This window comes from Theropithecus gelada, chromosome 2, assembly GCF_003255815.1.
Source record: "Theropithecus gelada isolate Dixy chromosome 2, Tgel_1.0, whole genome shotgun sequence".
Taxonomy (NCBI): domain Eukaryota; kingdom Metazoa; phylum Chordata; class Mammalia; order Primates; family Cercopithecidae; genus Theropithecus; species Theropithecus gelada.
Genome location: NC_037669.1, coordinates 45,062,844 through 45,083,705, shown reverse-complemented (window position 1 = coordinate 45,083,705; position 20,862 = coordinate 45,062,844). Strand labels below are relative to the sequence as shown.

The 20,862-nt window shown below is 45.9% G+C and overlaps 1 protein-coding gene across 1 annotated transcript in view; it reads left to right on the top strand.

Moving 5' to 3' along the window:
- Nucleotides 1-20,862, top strand: part of SLC12A8 (solute carrier family 12 member 8) — a 127,488-nt gene that overhangs the window by 13,667 nt on the left and 92,959 nt on the right. The window contains exons 3-5 of the mRNA XM_025376334.1: nucleotides 8,238-8,384; nucleotides 11,341-11,532; nucleotides 16,907-17,138. Coding sequence (XP_025232119.1) covers nucleotides 8,238-8,384; nucleotides 11,341-11,532; nucleotides 16,907-17,138 — 571 coding nt within the window. The remainder of the gene's footprint in view (nucleotides 1-8,237; nucleotides 8,385-11,340; nucleotides 11,533-16,906; nucleotides 17,139-20,862) is intronic.

Sequence of the window (20,862 nt, the reverse complement as noted above, 5' to 3'; positions counted from 1 at the left end):
CATCCCCCAGCTTCTCCGCCAGACCTCCTTCCAGGATCCAATCCAGGATCATACATGACCCTTAGTTGTGATAATTTCTCTCTTTATTTTATTTTATTTGAGACAGAGTTTCACTCTTCTCGCCCAGGCTGGAGTTCAGTGGTGCGATCTTGGCTCACTGCAACCTCTGCCTCCCAGTTTCAAGCGATGCTTCTGCCTCAGGCTCCCGAGTAGCTGTAATTACAGACATCCACCATCACACTCAGCTAATTTTTGTATTTTTAGTAGAGATGGGGTTTTACCATATTGGCCAGGCTGGTTTCGAACTCCTGATCTCAGGTGATCACCCACCTCAGCCTCCCAAAGTGCTGGGATTACAGACGTGAGCCACCACACCTGGCCAGTTGTGATAATCTCTTTAGTCTCTTTTAATCTGGAGCAGTCCCTTGGCCTTTCTTTGTCTTTTGTAGACTGTCCTCAGGTTTTCTTATTTTTGTTTTTTGATATTTTATAGGCAGAACTGGGGGTGATGTCCCTCAGTTTGGGGCATGATCTGTCACAGGTAGATTTAGGTTTTCTATTTTTGGTAGGAACACCACAGCAGTGATGGCGTGCTCTTCCCAGAACATCATAGTAGGAGCTACGTGATTTCCATTTGTTCCGTTGTTGGTGATGTTAACTTTGGCTGTTTATTTAAGGTGGTGTCCACTAGGTTAATCCACTCTAAAGTTACTAATTTCTCTTTGTAGTTAATAAGTAATTTGTAGAGGATGCTTTGAGACTATAGAAATACCCTGTTCCTCATTAATCCTTCACTCACTAGCATTAGTATCCATTGATGATCCTTGGCAGAACTGGCTATTGCTGTGATGGCTGCAAAATGGTGATTTTCTAACCCCCTAATTCCTTCCATATGGATCCGTTGGCTTTTCACTGTAAGGAAGGGCTTTCTCTTCTTGCTGCCACACGGGAATGATACCTTGGCCAGGGCCACATCAACATGAAAGGGGATATGTTTGGGACTACAGCAATTCCAGTTGCTCTTCCAGCCCTCAGCCTCCAGGTCCACTCAGTGACAATGAGCAGAAATAGATATATTATGATTAGTCATGGCCAGGTAGGGTGGCTCATACCTGTAATCCCAGCACTTTGCGGGGCAGAGGCAGGAGGATCACTTGAGCCAGGATTTTGAGACCAGCCTGGGCAACAGTGCAAAACTCTGTCTCTACAAAACATATAAAAAAATTAGCTGGGCATGGTGATACACGCCTGTAATCCCAGATACTCAGGAGGCTGAGGCGGGAGGATTGCTTCAGCCTAGGCAGTTGAGGCTGCAGTGAGCCATGATCACACCACTGTACTCCAGCCTGGGTGACAGAGCAAGATCCTGTCTCAAAGAAAAAAAAAAAAAAAAAAACAGTTAATTTATTTATTTATGTCCATATGGACTCAGATTCTTATTCTATTCCTTGAATATTCTATTGCTATTGTTTACTTTCAGGACCAAATTGTGCCAGATTTGGCTAGTGGGAGCCCCTTCAAGTGGGCTCTTGTGTCCTTTTGCACATCCTTGTCATTTTTTTTCTTTTTAGCACTTCCCTACTTTCTGGCACAAGATATTCCAGACTCATTTTGTACGTTCTCCGCCCTAGCCTTGAATTAGTAACTTCCGCAAGGAGCCCTGGCTCCTTAAAGTGAAGAATGATAGATCATTCTATCATTCTTAGAAATCCTTCATTCTAAGATAGATAGAATGATCTATCATTCTTAGAAATCAAGATCTGGGTGCTAGGTATGTTCGTTGCCACTGGGATGTCTTGGCTTATAGTCACTTTTTTTTGTTTGTTTGTTTGAGACAAGGTCTCCTCTGCAGCCCAGGCTGGAGTACAGGAGCATGATTGTAGCTCACTGTGACCTTGAATTCCTAGGCTCAAGCAATCCTCTTGCCTCAGCCTCCTATGTAGCTAGGACTACAGGCACGCACCACCACACCTGGCTAATTTTTCTATTTTTTGTAGCGGTGTGGTCTCACTATGTTGCTCAGGCTGGTCTTAAACACCTGGCCTCAAGCAATTCTCCAGCCTCTGTCTCCCGAAGTGCTGGGATTACAGGTGTGAGCCACTATGCCTGGCCTTATAGACACTTTAAGTGGGCAGAGGGAAGGAATGTAAATATAAATATGTACATTGATCTATCTGGGTCTCTGTATATTAAAAACCATAAATTCATACTAATACGTCTCCAATTCATCACTACGGGGGTTATTCTTCTCTTCTTTCCTTAGTTGGAATTCCTTCTCCAACCATGAGAAACTTCACTCCTATTCAATATATTTTGTTATTCGCTTACAATTCACAGAAAGCAGATTTAGAATTGGTAATTCATACTCCTACAAATACTCACATTTTCGATCCGGCCTTTAATATTACTTGCAGTTGTTTTTATTTTAGACTGTGATACATAGTCAAAGTACTATGTTCATAAGTTACTCCGGTTAGTTCTTTTTCCACTTTAAGTATGGTTATGACATTCATTTGAAATACAACTAGGATAATTTGTAGCTCTTTGCATTCTATTTAGATTTTGAACTCTCATCTTTGTTGATTTAATTGTATTTGATGTTGAGTATGTAAAATATTAACATGATTCCCAAAATTTTAACTATATGGATGGGTCTCCTCACTCCATACGAATTCTTAAATGTATAGAATATTGGCTGATCCACTGAAGCACCTGGAAGAATAACCTTTTTGCAGCTGATGTTTCAGTGGTTCGCCTGTTACTAGGGGGAGGGGGCATTAGGGTCTATGTTGCTCCTCCTTGTGTTAAATCCAGGTAGACTTCCTTGCGGCAGCCCGAGTCCAGCAGGAAAAGCTCTGCCCTTTTGCCAAGGAGGTTGGGAAGGGCAGAGGAAGCCCTTGTTTAGGTGGCCTTGGCATGGCTGCTGTGGCGTTTTGTTGTTTACCAGATGACATCAGGTGTCCAGAGCTCATCTCTGGGCTCTGAGTTCTGAGGCTGCTGTGTGGTTCTGGGAGGCAGAACTTCGGCATCAATGTTTTCACAGCATCTGACGGTCTTGCCACCTTGGATGCTGAGCCATGTGTGACCAGGTCATGCGCTTGTGAGAATCCCAGCCTTGAACAAGTGTGAAGATGCACAGGTATGGAGAAAAAAAAAAAAACAGATTGAGTCTGTGGGAACGACTAGATTTTGACCACAGCTTTCATACCAGCTCGGTGGTAGAAGAGACCGACACAGCCACGAAGATCTCACATTCCTAGGAATGACTAAATCTATACAGACCAAGGGTGCTGCCCAGATCCTAATCCAGGGAAATAAGACCTTGATGGCTCCAACTGGATCCTTGCTTCCTTGGCTGCAGAGCCATTTCATTTCCAGCATCAGTCGCATGGCAGAGCACTCACTGGAGGTCCATTCTGGAACTTCCACTACAAAACAGAAGGGATGGGCTCTCTTTCACTCAGAATGCCTGGGCTGGGCAGGGGTTAGAGACGTAGCTTTCAGGGCTGAGCTGTAGAGCAAGGATTCTACTTTAAACGTGAAGACAAGTTAGCTGGAGAAAACAGCAAATGCAGTCAAAAGACTTCTTTGTCTTCCTTCCAACTTCCCTGAAGAAATCCTCGTATGTATTTAAAATCCTCTGTTGTGTTTTGTGTTTACACAAGCTTTCACAACTATCATCTCATCTAAACTTTACAAACCCCTCCTGAGGCAGGTATGTAGCTGCACATATGGGCTGTAGCCCATGGAGCCCACGGCCATGCTGGCACCCGGCCCAGCTCTCAGTCCCTGTGGTCCAGCACATGGGGCCGGTTCAGAGGCAGGGGAAAGGAATGAGGCTCCTCAGTCTGCCCATTGGATTGCAGTTCAGCAGCAGCTTGGGCATATTCTCTGATGTTTAATTAATAATCCAATAATTAACTTTGAGGAAGCCATCTGCTGGTTTGCATGTGTGTGTAATCCAGGTGGAACCAGTCTCTGCAGGTGCACTTTGAGAGAAAGGGGCAGGCCAGGTCTTGCTTTGACCTACCCCTGACCTGCATGGACAGAAGCAGAATTTCTCAACTGATTGCTTTTCCTCCAGCTCCCAGAAGGGAGAAAAGGTGTCATCTCACATTTCAAATGCGTTCATGAAGACTTAGCTGGTGACTGAGGCAAAAGGCTTCTGGGGCTGAGCTCAAGTCACTGCCTCTGGCAGAACTTTCCAGCCTCTTACTCAGCTGCTTGCTGGATGCAGGATTGAGATACTTCCCACTCAGGTGCAACTTCCCTGCCTTTCTAGACAACCCCCTATCCCCCTCAACCTGCCCCCCACCTTGCTCAAGTATGGAGATTATTCACAGGAGAACGACTTCCCCTTCTGAACTAAAAACACCCACCAAGCAGTCATGGTTTTTCCAGCATGGGGCGCAGGCCCCCAGGCTCAGACAGACAGGAGTCTGGCTTCTTGTCCTGGGTGCTTGGGTAGGAAGACCCTAGCAAGGAGGAGCATGGCAGAGGGATCATCCTGGGCCAGGCGCCAAGTCGCCACACCCCTGGAACCTGTCAAGCTGGCCCTGCCAGGCTGAGGGTCTTCAGGGAGGAGAGGACTCTTGCCCTCAGGCATGTTTTATGCCTCTGCCCTTTCTGAGGGACCGATTTGCCCCTTGCTTTTCTTATCCCCCTTATCCTCTATCTCTACTTCGCAAAAGACCCAGTGCTGAGTATAGGGGACATTCCATTTCCCCAGCCCATTATGTCTATGTAATAGGATGTTGAATGGGATGCATGTTATGCTGGAATTGATGACTGGGGCCCAAATCTGGGACACTAGGTCCTAAAGAGAGCAACCCATGGCTGGGACCAGACCTCTCTCCTGGTGTTTCACAAGAGAGCCTAGAACTGGCCTAACCTTCAGCAACCATCACCCCAGCCCTTCCATCCCTTCCTCCCCTGGGCAACAGAAATGACTGGGTGGTGGCACTCAGAGAATCTTAGCGTGGACTTTGCGGGAGGGCCTATTTGGGGTGAGGCGTTCCTTCCTTCTGCCTTAGGGGAAGGAGTTGGGGATGCAGACTCAGGAGAATCCAGTACTTTGTGTGTATGTGGAGGGGAGCTGACGTTCTGTCCTCCTGTTGCGTGTCTGCCCGTACTGCAGACTGTGGCCCTGCCCCTCAGCCTGTCAGAACAGGAGCTGAAGAGAACGGGAGAGCACGCAGGACAGAGCCAGAGCTCTCATGATGCAAGGGAGCCGCTTTGAGTTCTCCAGCCAGTCCTCTCCCGAGAGGCGAGCTCTGGGCACTAGCTAAAGTCTGAATGGCGTCACAAATGTGGCGAGGCTGGACAAGGGACCTGTGAGAAGAGCGGAGACACACAAGCTGCTACTTCTTTTTTTGAGACAGGGTCTCACTCTGTCACCCAGCCTGGAGTGCAGTGGTGCAATCTCGGCTCACAGCAACCTCCGCCTCCTGGGTTCAAGTGATTCTCATGCCTCAGCCTCCCGAGTAGCTGGGACTACAGGCACGCACCACCACGCCTGGCTAATTTTTGTAATTTTTAGCAGAGATGGGGTTTCACCATGTTAACCAGGCTGGTCTCGAACTCCTGACCTCAAGTGATCCACCCACCTCTGCCTCCCAAAGTGCTAGGATTACGGGCATGAGCCACTGCACCCAGCCCCAAGTTGCTACTTCTATGCGGATGCCTGGGAGGCAGTGTGGCATCTGGGAAATATCCCTTGGGGGACTATTTGGTATTTTATTCTGGGGCTTTCCATCTCATCCTCTTCCCCTTTCTCTCTGTTTTGGTTTCTTCTTTTTCCTTCTTTCTCTCTCCTTGCTGAGCTTCCGTAGTGTCTGTCTCTTTCTCTCAAGAACATCAGGGTTACTCCCTTGGGGTCAAACCTACGCTCTTCCCACCCAGTCTCTGATGAGCAGACTGTGGGAAGACTTAGTTATATTTTTTTGTCACTCGGTGCGAAAAGGTAGGCACACACCCCTAAATATCCTGAAACAAGCTGCCAGGGCTCAGTCACCAAACCCATTTTCAGTCAGTTATATTTTCATTCTCTGGGTAAAGGGTTTCCTGAAGTTTCTACCTGCTCTAAGTTTCTACCCTTGAGGCTGATTCACTAGTCCAGTAAGATCAAGGAAATGAAAGGCTTTTCATACACCAGCAGGTAAACAAACGCATATGCAAACCAGCCTTCAGAGTGGGAAAATGAAGGCGCGCATGAAAGAGGAATAAGGTTTCTATCATCACAAAGGCATTCATGGTTAAGGCAGATGTATTTGCTGTTATGCAAAGTCCAGAGTGTTAGAATTTGAAACCCGAAAGACTTAAATTTAGGGGCAAAAAGGGCAAGTAATGTTTAGCTGAGTGTGGTGCAGGGAAAATCACAGATCTTGCAAGTGCTAGGGGAAGCCCTGGCTGTGAGAAGCCCTAGCTGTGAGATCGGGCCGTCAGGTTTCTTCTCTCAGCCTCCGTCTCCTCAGCCCTCAGCGGGGCCCCCTTCCTGCCTGCCTCACAGGGCTGCTGTGAGGAGCAGAGCAGAGGGCTCCTGATGGCACTCTCTATAGTATTAGTCTTTCTGTTGCTGAGAGTCACTGTTATTACTGAGGAACGGTAGGCCTGTAACAAGACACGATAGGAAGTGGAACACAAGCAGAGACAGGAAGTTGGGACCTATCCTGAATTTCGAGATTAGGATCCTGGGAAACAATCCTGCATTCCCCAGACAGGTCCTTTGGTACCATTTGCTCAAGGGCAAGCCTAGACTGGCAGAGTGTTTGTTCCGAACCCCGAGGACTGTTCTGACATTTATTGACTTTCAGGAGATTGCTCATTTGTGGTTTGCGAAGGACAGGCAAGCAGTCATGTACATGCATAAATGAAGCTTACAGAGTTGGAGACTGATGGGGACACAAGGGGTCCCCGGACTCAACAGTCCCATGTGGCTGAATTGAGATCCCTGAGTATTTCTCGAGGCCCCTTCTTGATCTGTGGATGTGTGTGTGATACAGGAGGTGGAAGAGGAGCTGGGATCCTCCCTTTTGGTTTTGAGCATGTGCCGTTGGCCTCAGCCTTTGGTCCTAGATCCTGGGCGCACCCATTGTTCTCAACCATTCAGCAGCCATGCCCCGTGGACTCTGGATCTTAGATTTTCCCCTAAACTCTTGATTTTTCTGCCTTTTTATTGTGTTTATGGATAACATTTGCTCACTGGTCCAGAATCATTGCACATGGTGACTCCTAGCTTTGGATGCCTCCCTCTCCCCACCCACCCAACCCAGCTGAGAACAGTAATCACTCCTGTAGTCGTTTGCCGTCACTGGAAGACTCTGTTCATGCCTGAGTTTAGATTAATTGCCAGATCTACATAAGAGCGTTCACAGTGTGAGTTGCTACTGGTTTTGTTTAAGATCATTTTAGTATGTCCACAAAGTTATGGTTTTTTTAGTAAAGGGTTTCCATTTGAGTGTTTATAAGTGCCTTTGTTATTTGTGAATTGGAAAAACGAGCAAGGAATCTGTTGATGTGTTATTCGCCTCTGATTCCAAACAATTGTCCAATAATGCTGTAGAATCCTGGGGTATCAGCAGAGATCACTGGTATCAGTGCTCAGTCAGGAAAACAGAAATAACTCCAGTCATTTTAAACAGGGAATCTCATCGACAGGGCTGATTGCAGAGGTGTTAGAAGGGCTGAAGGAACAAAGAGCACCCAGTAAGGTTGGCCATAGGTTAGTAACTGCCGGAAGCTGCTGTCCCTGCTAGGACTGGAGGATGAAGAGGGCTCATGACCATGAGCCCCAGGAGGTGAAACCCAGAATCTTACACTCACTTAGAAGCATCATCTAGTGCTTCTGCCCGCATTCCATGGGCTGGAACTCAGTCACACAGCCACAGCTCCACCTCCCGCAAAGGGGCTGGGAGTCTACCTGACTCCCTGGCTACTTGAATGATGACTAGAGGTAAAGGACTAGGTTTGTGAACAATGAGTCTCTGCTACATGTGGGTACGGGAATCACTGTTGTTATGAGAGAACAGTGACCCTTTTGTAGAGGTATGCTTCAGGATATGTGTGTGTGTGTGTGTGTGTGTGCATGTGTGTATACACACACACTTGCCCTGGCACAATAAGACAGGATTGTTTTTAAGCTGAGTTCTCCGACCTCCCTCCTCCTGTTCCACTCTCACTCCCTCCCCATGCTATCCCTGGCCCTCCCCTCAGCTGATTTCTGTGTGTTCTGTTTGCAGGAGGCCCTGGCCCAGCCCCAGCCCTGGTGGAAGAGCCAGCTGTTCGTGTGGGAGCCTGTGCTGTTTGGGACCTGGGATGGTGTGTTCACATCCTGCATGATCAACATCTTTGGGGTTGTGCTCTTCCTGAGGACAGGCTGGCTGGTGGTGAGTGCTGAGCTAGTGGCCTGGGGCCTCTCACGGGCCTGAGACAGGAAAGCTCTGCCCCTCTTGGCATTCTACAGTGCAGGCCACAGATTCCTGAAGCACAGATACTCCTGAAACATGAAACAGAAGCAAGCACTGTGAATAGCTAGCATTGCTTGTTAAATGAGCATCCTACGAACATAGGCTTCTGAGGTTGCGATGGAAACCTCACGCTGTAGATTTAACTGTGGAATAGGAGCACAGAAGTCGGGGTCATCATGGGCAGGACTCCAGATGGGTCGGAGAGATCATTGATGGCAATTTTGCCTCCAGCTTGTGGCCCTCTGTAGTTTTCCTGGTATTCTTCACTTCATCTTGGGCCTGCCCACATGGTTGCCTTCCCCCACTGTACCGCAACCCTGTGGGTAAGACTGTGCATGAGGATGCTTGGTCATAGGTGTGGGCCGCCTACCTCTAGGGATGGATCGCCTAGGATGCACTCTGCTGTGTGAGATCCTGGGGGTCAGTTCATCTCCCTCTGTAGAAGGAACAAAAGGCCTCTTCTTTAAGTCTTATGCAAAAGCATCCTAGGACCTTCCAAGCAGATGTGTGCCTGAAGCAGGTGTTCTCAGTCCCACACACAGTGCCATCTCATGCAGTGGGACTTCAGTAGACCACACAGGTGTGCAGAACAAAAGGCAAGCCAGTCACCATCTAAACATGGCTGAGCGCCTGCTGTGGGCCAAGCACTCCTTAGTGCCAATGGGATTACAAAAGACAAGACATGGCCTGGGGCCTCATCCCCTCTTCTCCTCCCCGCCCCGCCTCATGAGCTAACAACCATGATGGGTAGATATCACATTAGGAGAGTTCTCAAAACAGCATTAAGTCCCTTGGGGTGGAACAGGCTATGAGTGCTGCAGTCACTGAGGTGTCCAGGAAGGCTTCCTGGAGGAGATGTGGTTGAGCCAGGCTTTGAAGGGTGAGCTGGACTAGATGGGCGAAAGAGAGGAGGCCATTCAAGGTGTTGAATCTACTAGTCAGGATTCTCCAGAGAAACAGGCCAATGCCAGCAGGAGATGTAAGTATATCAGGTATATATTAGCAGGTAAGGATTGATGCTGCAGTCTTGAGTCTGAAGGCTGGAAATGCAGGAAGAACTTCTGTGTTGCAGCCTGGAGGCAGAATTCATTCTTCTTTAGGAAACCAGTCTTTGCTTGTAAGGCCTTCAACTGATTAGATAAGGCCCACCCATACTATGGAGGGTAATCTCCTTTACTTAATTAAGGTCAACTGATAGTAAATATTAATCACATCTGAAAATCACTTTTACAGCAACATTGAGACTAGTGTTTGACTAAACGTTAGTTGCCATAGTCTAGCCAAGTTGACATATAAAATTAACCATTACATGGGCAAATTTCGGGAGATATAAACTCCTTTATAGTGGGATGTACAGGATTCTTAGCCCCCATAAGAAGTCTGGGCAAGGTCAGATCTTCCTAAGCTCTCATTCTATGCCACACTCAGATCCTCAGCTCAGGGTTCAGCCTTAACCACAGCCAGGGTGGGTCTCAGATCAGCAGTGGAGCCCCTGAGCATTATATTATGAACACTGGAACAGAGTACAACTGACTTCCAGGGCAATTTTCCAGCTCATGTTAGGTCACCCAGCTCTTGAACTGGCTCTGCTCACTCCTAGTTCTCTCTCCAGCACCTGCAACACGTGGAGTCTTGACTATCAGGAGTCTTCCTTGCTTCCTATTGCAAAATATGTGACATTACAGCTCCTTCTTAGATGTGCTGTGTCCATTTCCTCTCAGGAACTCTTGCTTTTCACACTGAAATGTGTCTATCTACATGTGTTCATCTCCAGGCGTGCATGTGTTTGTTTATTCGCTCAACAAGCATTTAATGAACACCTATTTTGTGGAGGTTATGCTAAGCACTGAGAATATGAAGGGGAAGAAAACATGATCCTGCTCCGTATTAGTCCATGTTGCATTGCTATAAAGGAATACCTGAGGCTAATTTATAAAGAAAAGAGGTTTATTTAGCTCACAGTTCTGCAGACTGTACAAGAAGCATGGCACCAGCATCTGCATCTGGTGAGGCCTCAGAAAGCTTTCACTCATGGGGGAAGGTGATGAGGGAGCAGGCGTGCCACATAGCCAGACAGAAGGCAAGAGAGGTGCCAGCCTCTTTTAAACAACCAGCTCTCCTGCGAACGAACAGAGTGAGAACTCCCCCATTACTGTGGGAGGACACCAAGCCGTTCACAAGGGGTCCACCCCCATGACCCAAACACCTCCCACCAGGCCCCACCTCCAACAGTGGGATCACATTTTGACCTGAGATTTGGAGGGGATCCAAATCCAAACATCTAAACCATGCCATCCTCGCCTGGAGCTCACAGCCTAGACGTCAAAACCGGCTTGGAAACAGACTCAGTTTGGCAAGTCCTGTGAAAAGCACTAAGCCCCGGCACTGGAGGAGCCCAGAGAAAGGGTTACAGGGCCAGCTTCCTGGTGAGAAATCCTAAACACAGGCCTAAAGGATATGCTGCAGTTAACCTGACAAAGATAGAGAATGAGCAGGAGAGCGCTTCCAGGCAGGGAGTCAGCATAGGGAAGGGTGGGAGTGGGGAGAGAACTTGCCGCTGCATGTTAGGCACAAAGTGAGATTAGGAGGCACCTTGTGGGGGCATTGGCAGCTCTGACTGTACTCTACAGTGCGAGTAGAGTGCGAGAGTCATTGAAGAATTTGCAGCCAGGACGCTTCCCTTCAGTTAGAACTGCTTCCTGGCCTTGGCTCTTGTGGTGCTTGCTTTGTCCTTTTTAGTTGTCCTGACTCTGTGCCCCCACCCCCGGCCCCATTTCAATGCTGTGGGAGGAGGGGAGGTGGTCAGTGCTCCCAGCAGGGAGCTGGCGGGGCCTTCTCGCCTAACCTAGTCTCGCTCCTTGCTATTCTGCTGCAGGGAAACACGGGAGTGCTCCTGGGCATGTTCCTGGTGTCCTTCGTCGTCCTGGTGGCCCTCGTCACGGTGCTGTCTGGCATTGGTGTCGGGGAGCGCAGCAGCATCGGCAGCGGTGGCGTCTACTCCATGATCTCCTCGGTCCTGGGTGGGCAGACGGGAGGCACCATCGGGCTGCTCTATGTGTTTGGCCAGGTGAGACCCGCGCCCGGGACACTTCCCCTGCCTGGCCCTCTGCCGCTTTCTTGTCCATTTCCTCACTTGACCTGGTGAGAGGCGAGGGTGGGGACGATTGCCCCATGTGACAGACGAGCAGGCTGGGGCTCTGAGGGGAACTCAGCAGAGAGCCAAGTCACCATCTGGGGCCTGATCCGTTAGTCCAGCACTCCTTTCCCTCTGCCACTCCCGCCTCTGGGATGCCTGATGTGACCGCGGGGCAGGGCCTGGCCAGCACATTCTCGCTGTTCAATCTGGGGACCAGCATGTATGACAGTGGCTGAAGCCCGAGTGGCAGCCAGGTGGCCTGGGCCCTGGGGTGCTTTTTTACTGAAAGCAGGTATTTTGCCTGTGCCAAAGGGCTTTGCTAGAAGCAGGCACTTCTCAAATGAGCTGGAGCTCCCCGACAGCATTTGATAGCTTGGGTGGCCTTTACAGGGAGGCCGGCAGCCCCTTGTGTGGACGCCCGGTCTGAGAGGAAGAATGTTAATGAGGAGCCTGCTTCATCAGAATGGACGAAGGCACTCCGAAAACAAGCGAGTAGGGGGAAATCCTAAGGCTTTTTTAGCTAAAACACAGGCATGGTGACTTAATGCTGAGGGAACAAAGTACAGACATTAAGAAGTAGTTCTTTGTCAGCATTTCTTGGATTGAAAACGGCTTTTATGAGAGTGCAAATGGTGGTGGGTGGTTGAAAAAACAGTTTAAAGAGAAGAATTTGTCTAAGTAAGAGTGTGCAAGAATCTCCCCAGAGAAAGCATCGGTTTTGTTTCTTTTATTTTTAGGCAGCAGGAGCAGGGTGCTTCAGCATAAATACATCTGATTCTCGAACGGCACAGAGCCGCGTGTGTGCATGTGTGGGTGGTGGGGGTGCGTGTGTGTCTAGGACGGTGCAGGGAAGGCAAATGGATGGCCTCTGCACTCTTAAAAAGCACTTGCCTTGACTGCAGAAAGTTCTTTAAGTATAGTAGTTGGAAAGGGGAGTAATAAATGGTCAGTTTACTTTATTACCCTGGGGATTTGGGGGGTGTGTGTGTGTGTGTGTGTGTGTGTGTATATATTTTTTTTTTACTTCTCTGCTATTTTATAGCCAACCAGGCTGCAAGGTAGGCAAAGTCCTGCTTTCCCCCTCTCGGTGCAGACACCAAGTGAGCCTCTAGAAGCAGATGCCATGGGTGGACACCGGCGTGAACACCCCTGGACAAAGAGAGGGAGCTGGGCTGCTAAGAGTCCTCCTTATGTGGGCTGATTTGGAAAAAAGATGTTCACAAATAAGATGTTTTCTAAGCACTGGCAGCCACAGCCTGAGACACCATTGCACCAGCATCCCAGCTGTTTTGCCGCCTTTCCACTTGGGCCTTGGTCCCAAACATTAGAGTCCCCCTGGTCACTGTCTCTGGAGTGCCTGTGCTTTTAGCTGACGCAGGCCGGGAGTCCCTGATCAGGGTGTGGTTACTGTGTAATCCTTTTTATAAATTGCCGAATTTGGTTTGTTAACATTTTGTGGAGGATTTTCGTGTATATATTCATGAGGAATACTGGTCTGTAGTTTCCTTGTGATTCTTTGTCTGGTTTTGGTGTCAGGCTAATTCTGGCCTCACAGAGTGAGTTGGAAGGTGTTGCCTCCTTCTCTATTTTTTGGAGGAATTTGTGAAGGGTTGGTGTTAATTCTTTAAACATATGGTAGAATTTTGCCATGAAGCCATCTGGTCCTGGGTTTTTTTTTGATAGAAACTTTTTTGGTTACTAATGGAATCTCTTTACTTATATAGGCATATTCTGATTTTCTACTTCTTCTTGATTCAGTTTTGATAGTTTGTATCTTTCTAGGATTTTGTCTATTTCTTTTCTTTCTTCTTCTTCTTTTTTTTAATCTGGGAGTTTTTTTGTTTTGTTTTTTTGAGACAGAGTTTTGCTCTTGCCTCCCAGGCTGGAGTGCAATGGTGTGATCTCAGCTCACCACAATCTCTGCCTCCCGGGTTCAAGCAATTCTCCTGCCTCAGCCTCCCGAGTAGCTGGGATTACAGGCATGCGCCACCATGCCCAGCTAATTTTGTATTTTCAGTAGAGACGGGGTTTCTCCATGTTGGTCAGGCTGGTCTTGAACTCCCGATCTGAGGTAATCCGCCCGCCTCAACCTCCCAAAGTGCTGGGATTACAGGCATAAGCCACCACACCTGGCCATGAATTTGTTCGCTTCATGTAGGTTATCTAATGCACTGGCATATTACTTGTCTATGGATTTTCTTATAATCCTTTTTATTTTTGTAAGGTTGGTGGTAATGTCTCCCCTTTCATTCCTACTTTAAATAATCGTCTGTTTCTTTTTTCTTGATCAGTCTGGATAAAGGTGTGTCTACCAAGAACTAATTATTGGTTTGCTGATTTTCTCTATTGTTTTTCTGGTCCCTCATTCATTTCTACCCCCAGACTCATTTTGAGAAGATGGTTTAATTTTGGGCTGTTATTGCTTTCCTTAAAGTAAGTCTCTTTGGTTTCAAGCATCCTTATTTACAACTTATATTGCAAATTTCCAGTGATGGTGCCACCATCTATTTAGCATCAACAAAGTATCTTATGATATTCACAGCTAGCTGCTGCTTCCTCTTCTTCAGCTGTGAATAATAACAAAGTCATAATGATAATGATGGTAGCTATTATTATTATTATTATTTTCTGCCCAGGCTGGAGTGCAGTGGCGTGATCTCGGCTTTCTGCAACCTCTGTCTCCTGGGTTCAAGTGATTTTCCTACCTCAGCCTCCCAAGTAGCTGGGACTACAGGTGCGCACCACTGCGCCCAGCTTATTTTTAGTTTTAGTAGAGATGGAGTTTCACCACATTGCCCAGGCTAGTCTCAAACTTCTGGCCTTAGGTGATCTGCTCACCTTGGTCTCCCAAAGTGCTGGGATTACAGGTGGTAGCTATTGTTTCTACAACTCTATCAGTCAGATATTGTTCTAGGACTTTACATAAATCATCTCATTTAGTTCTTACAGTAACCTTCTGAAGGTTACTATCATTATCTGTGTTTCATGGAGAGGTTAAAACGCTTTCCCAAGTCAGCTAGGATTTGGCCTTAGATATTTTGGCTTCGCAGTTCATGCTCCTAACCACCATGCCCTTACAAGCCTCCTGAGGAGCTTCCCCTGCCCCCTACCCTGCCCCATCCCCTGTTGCTGGCATCTTTGGGCTAAAAAGCAATTTTAGATACAAACCAGAAAGATGAGATCCACTGGAGTTACTGGGAACAAAAGGCAGCATTTACAGCTTGGCTCACTTTGCATGAGCAAATTGTTCTGCTGCTAGGAAAAAAAAATCAATTTGGAAGCTTCAGATGCAAATGGTCCCATGGCATCATCCTCTGCATGTCAGAGACATCAGGTACCTGGGAAAATGGTGCCCATATTAATGGTATTCATTGCTACATTTTTGTCATTTCTTTTCTTTCTTTTGCTCAGATAATTTTGACCATGAAGAGTCCTGTTGACCTGGCCAAATACTGATGAAATAACCTCACTATCACACATCACACTCTTGGTGTTTAGTAAAGAGGAAGTTTGAGTTCTGAGATGAATGCAGGAAAACATTAGTCTCTCTCTCTCTCTTTCTCTTTCTCTCTCTCTCAGAAATGATTGTAATTCCTTCACATTTCTTGGGCTTTCCACCTCACCCTAATATGGATAGAAATGTTTGTCATTATGGGATGCTGGAATAACTGTTAAGCTGTGTGTAAATTTGGGGGATGCTGACAAACAGGACATGTGCCTAGTTGCAAAGTGAGCTGATCTCACTGAAGAATGGGGCTTTGTTCACAAGCTCCTCTCAAATCCAGAAGTTGTATTACTCTCTTGCCTTTACATGAAAGTGCTGGAACTCATGGAGCCTGCTTCCCAGAGCACCTTTTATATGATCAGCATATCACAAAATATTTATCGAATGTTTGCAACATACTTAGCAAATGCAAGTACTTGAAGAGGTACAATCAGCATAAACAATTTTTTAAGATAGTTGCATTCTTGGTGGTGGGGTAAGCAGACAAACTTATGTGCATGACATGATAATAGAATATGGAACCAGATAATTAATTGTATGGCCCTAGCAGTTTGCTTACTATTTATTCAGAAAAGGAGGTTGAGGAATTCATGGAAAAGGAGGGACTTGAATGCATGAGGCCCTAATAGAATTTGTTCCCAGAGAATGGCAAGGGCAGGGCTACAGTGATAAGAGTGTCCAGCTGGCCCTGGGGGCAGTGAAGGACAAACCCGAGGAGAGAAGGAGGCTGAGGCTGAGGAATTAGGAAAAGTGAGACTGATGTTATTTTCAACAATTTAATTTGAAATGATCTTTCAAGTATTTCCTAAAAGATAAAATCATGACACTCAGGCAAATATAAGAAAAACATGTGCCAAGGATTTCATTTCATTTTTATTTTTTAAAAAAGATTATATAACAAATATTCATAGGAAGCCTCACCTGGACCAGGGATTTTATTTATGAATTAATAGAGGAGCCAATAAGATGTTAAAGAGCAGTTGTGAAGGATGCTGGGTGGATAGAGGTCAAATTTGTAAATTCATAGTTAGGCAGTTGAATAAATAAATGTTAGGATAAGATTGATGGGTTAGATAGAAAACCAGCTAATATCTTACAGGACAACAAATCCTTATCTTTTGGGTTATATGTTCCACTGGACAGAAGTTATTTGCATCTGTACTGGAAAAAATCCATAAGGTAACATGCAACTTTATTAAATCTGGGGCATATAATGCATTTAATCAACAGCAAATAGCAAGTACAATGAAGTACATTCACCTAGATAGTCCTTGGGCAGCCTTTGTCACATATGACATTGAAAAAGATGTGCCACTCACTTTTTTTTTCTATTGCTAAGTTTTAGATAATTTTAAAAATAATACTGACCTACAGAGAAATGAAGAAAAGTCTGGTTTACTGCAGTGCCCTTTTAAGGCTCTGTAGATGGGACCTCCTGTGTGTTCTTGTTCTATATTTAGTACTTGAATAACTCCGACCGAGAAATCTGGAGGCCTCTTTGGCCCAGTGTCCCATCTTCTTCCTCCCATAGTCTTTTCATCTTTGTTACCACTGACAGCCGGCTCTCAGCTTGGGTTCCTCCTTCATTCTTTAGTTGAGATGTAGACAAGCAGAAATGGGGCCTGAGGCAAGTTCACAGGTGGGAAGGGCTGCTTTAACCCTGTGCTGGTCCCAGACGCTGAGCCTTGGTGCCAGTGAGCGCATCCGATGGGGGTGCAGAGTTCTCAGCGCTGAGTGGTTCTGCCTGTGGGCCCATGCCTTTCTGTCCTGCTGACTCTTCTACCTGGAATCGCGTGTCAGTGTGTTGCAGGGGCCATGTACATCACCGGCTTTGCTGAATCCATCTCGGATTTGCTGGACCTCAGGAATATCTGGGCTGTGCGAGGAATTTCAGTTGCGGTGCTTCTGGCCTTGCTGGGCATTAACCTCGCGGGTGTCAAATGGATAATCCGCCTCCAGCTGCTGTTGCTGTTCCTGCTGGCCGTGTCCACACTGGACTTTGTGGTGGGTTCTTTCACCCACCTGGACCCAGGTAAGCCTTTCGGAGTCCAGTATGTGGCCTTATAGATCTTCACTGCTTTATAGATGTTTGTAGGGTGAATTTGCCAACCCCATCTCCCCCTAACCCCATAGGCTTTACCTACAATTGCTGTGGGCTGTTCCTGGATCAGGTGAGCGGGTATGTCTTAGAGCAGCTTCATGAGGTTGGAAGCTCCTCTTCACACAGACGTCGCCTAGCACATTTTCTATGTGTCCTTTTGTTTTCTTGCTATTAAAAAAACCAGGCCAGGCACGGTGGCTCACGCCTGTAATCCCAGCACTTTGGGAGGCCGAGGCAGGTGGATCACCTGAAGTCAGGAGTTTGAGACCAGCCTGACCAACGTGGTGAAACCCTGTCTCTACTACATAAAAATATATATATATTATTTAGCGAGATCTGTTTGATGCTAAAGCTGTTCCCCGAGGTGAGAAGCGGGGCCTGTTTTTGCACGATGGCACGGTGACTTTCTGTGACAGCAACTCTGCTTTTCCCTTTGGAGGCCACCCCGATGTGCCTCTACACAATCCTGTCTTTTAGAAAAACGTTGGTTGTGGGAAGGTCAGCATTTGGTTGGCATCCACTCATCTGGCCTTAGTACTTCTGAGCATGTTAAAATCTTCTGTTGGAAAATTGTCACTCCTCTGAACTCCCTGAGTATCCCCTACCCTCTGGCATCCTGGTCCCTCCCCAGGAACCTTCAGACGGCCCAATGATCCGGCACCTAAAGGGTTAACCCTGGGGCCCACTCTTTGCTCGGGGCCAATGTGATGTCCATGCTGATCACCTGGAGCCCAGGCCTTGCAGCTTGCTAAATATTTGACGCATCTCCAGGAAGGAAACGGTGATTTTTTTTTTTTTTTCCTGGCCGTGTACCACCCTGCAGAGATGGCCCATATATGGAGGGAGATTGCTGGCCTTTGGCCCATCAGACTGTCAGTGAAGGAAAGACAGAGTCCACTCAGGGTCCCTGATTCCTGGTACTTCCCCCTCCAGTGACACAGTTGCTGGAAGAGCTTAATTAGTTAAATTGCAAGGCGATACTACTGGCTTCTTTGAAACCTCACACTAGCCTGATGTATTTTCCTTCTTCTTGATTAGAAGTTTTCTTGGCTGCTCTTCTAAGTTACTCCAAATATTTTTCCTTCCTTCTGGTCAATACATTAGTAGAGTGTAGTGTGAAATGAAATTTATTTTCAGTCATTCCCATAGCAACTGGCCCCTCAAGAATCTGTTTTTGGTATCACTGATGTTTCATATGGGATATTTTCTTTGTGGTTAAAAATCCAAACTGAAACCAAACTATAAACCTTCAGAATGAATTTAGCAGAGTGATTTCAACTCTTAAAAAATGAGGACATATACATAGACATTTGAAAAAAAGACTGGAAGGAACTATGCCTAAGAGTGACTATCTTTCTGTTGAGATTCTATGTGGCTAAATTATTTTATTTCTACTTTTCCTTCCATTGACCAATGTTACTATATTTTTTTTAATTAATAGATTTACTTTTAGAGCAGTTTTAGGTTTATGGAAAATTAAGCAAATAGTACAAAAGTTCCCACATACCCCTTTTCTCCCTCCCCCACCACAGTTTCCCCTATTATTAATATCTTGTATTAATGTGGTACATTGACGGGAAGTGATGAACCAATATTGATATGTTATTGCTAATAGTTTAGGGTTCATTCATCGTTACACAGTCTATGGATTTTGACAATGTACAATGTTATGTATGCAACATTACAGCATCATACAGATGAGTTTCACTGACTTAAAAATTCCCTGTGCCTTGCCTCTTAATGCTTCCCAACTTCTGGCAACCACTGATCTTTTTACTGTTTCCATAGTTTTGCCTTTTCCAGAATGTTGTATAGTTGGAACCATACAGTATGTAGCATTTTCAGTTTGGCTTCTTTCACTAGTAATATGCACTTAAGATTCCTCCATGTCTTTTTCTGGCTTGATAACTCATTTCCTTTTATTGCTGAATAAAAAGAAACTGGATGTAGCACAGTTTATCCATTCACCCACTGAAGGACATCTTGGTTACCTCCAGTTTTTGGCAATTATGAATAAAACTGATATAAACATCCATGTTCAGGTTTTTGTGAGGATACATTTTTAATTCATTTGGATAAACACCTAGATGCATCATTGTTGGAGCATATGGTAAGACTATGTTTGCAAGAAACTGCCAAACTGTCTTCTAAAGTGGCTGTACCATTTTGCATTCCCACTAACAATGAATGAGAGTTCCTGTTGCTCCACATCCTCATCAGCATTTGGTATTATCAGTTTTTTTTTTTGTTTTTGTTTTTCAGTAATTCTAGTAGATGCCCAGTAATAGCGCATCATTGTTTTAATTTGCAATTCCCTAATGACATATGATATTGAGCGTGTTTTTTATGCTTGTTTGCCATCTGTGTATTACCTTTGGTGAAGTGTTTGTCAAGATCTTTTGCCCTTTTAAAAAACTGGTGTTTTTTTTTTTTTTTTTTCCTATCATTGAGTTGTTTTGTTTTGTTTTGAGACAGGGTCTTGCTCTGTCACCCAGGCTGGAGTACAGTACAGTGGCATGATTTTGGCTCACTGCAACCTCTGCCTCCCGGGTTTAAGAAATTCTTGTGCCTCAGCCTCCCAAGTTGCTGGGATTACAGGTGCACATCATCACACCTGACTAATTTTTTGTATTTTTATCAGAGATGGGGTTTCACCATGTTGGCCAGGCTGGTCTTGAACTCCTGGCCTCAAGAGATCCACCTGCTTCGGCCTCCCAAAGTGCTGGGATTATAGGCATGAGCCACCATGCCCAGCCACCATTGAGTTTTAAGAGTTCTTTGTATATTTTGGATTCAAGCCCTTTATCAGATGTGTGTTTTGCAATTTTTTTCTCCCCAGTCTGGGGTTCTTTCATTCTCTTAACAGTGTCTTTTGCAGAGCAGAAGTTTTAAACTGTAATGGAGTCTATCTTATCAATGTTTTTCCATGGATCATGTCTTGGGTCCTTGTGTGCTATACCTAAAATCTCTTTGCTAAACTCCTAGATTTTCTCATTCTAGAGGTTTTGTTTGACATTTAGGTCTATGATCCAGATTGAATTAACATTTTGTGAAGGGTGTAAGATGAGTGTCCTGATTATTTGGGGTTTTTTGTTTTTTGTTTTTTGTTTTTTGGCACGTGAATATCCAGTTGTTCCAGCTTCAGTTGTTGAAAAGACTCTCCTGTCTCCATTGAGTTGCTTTTGTGCTTTTGTCAAATATCAGTTGACTGTATTTGTGTGTTTCTGGGCTCTTTTCTCTTCCATTGCTCTGTTTGTCTATTCTGTCTCCAATACCATACTGTCTTGATTACTACAGCTTTATAGTAAGTCTTAAAGTTGGTTAGCATCTATCCTCCAACTTTGTCCCTTTTTGCCAGTGGTTTTTTTGGTTTGTTTTTGAGACAGAGTTTCACCCTTGTTGCCCAGGCTGGAGTACAGTGGTGCAATCTTGGCTCACTACAACCTCCATCTCCTGGGTTCAAGCAATTCTTCTGCCTCAGCCTCCCAGGTAGCTGGGATTACAGGCATGCACCATCACATCTGACTAATTTTTGTATTTTTAGTAGAGACAGTGTTTCACCATGTTGGCAAGGCTGGTCTCGAACTCCTGACTTCAGGTGATCCACCCGCCTCAGTCTCACAAAGTGCTGGGATTATAGGTGTGAGCCACCACA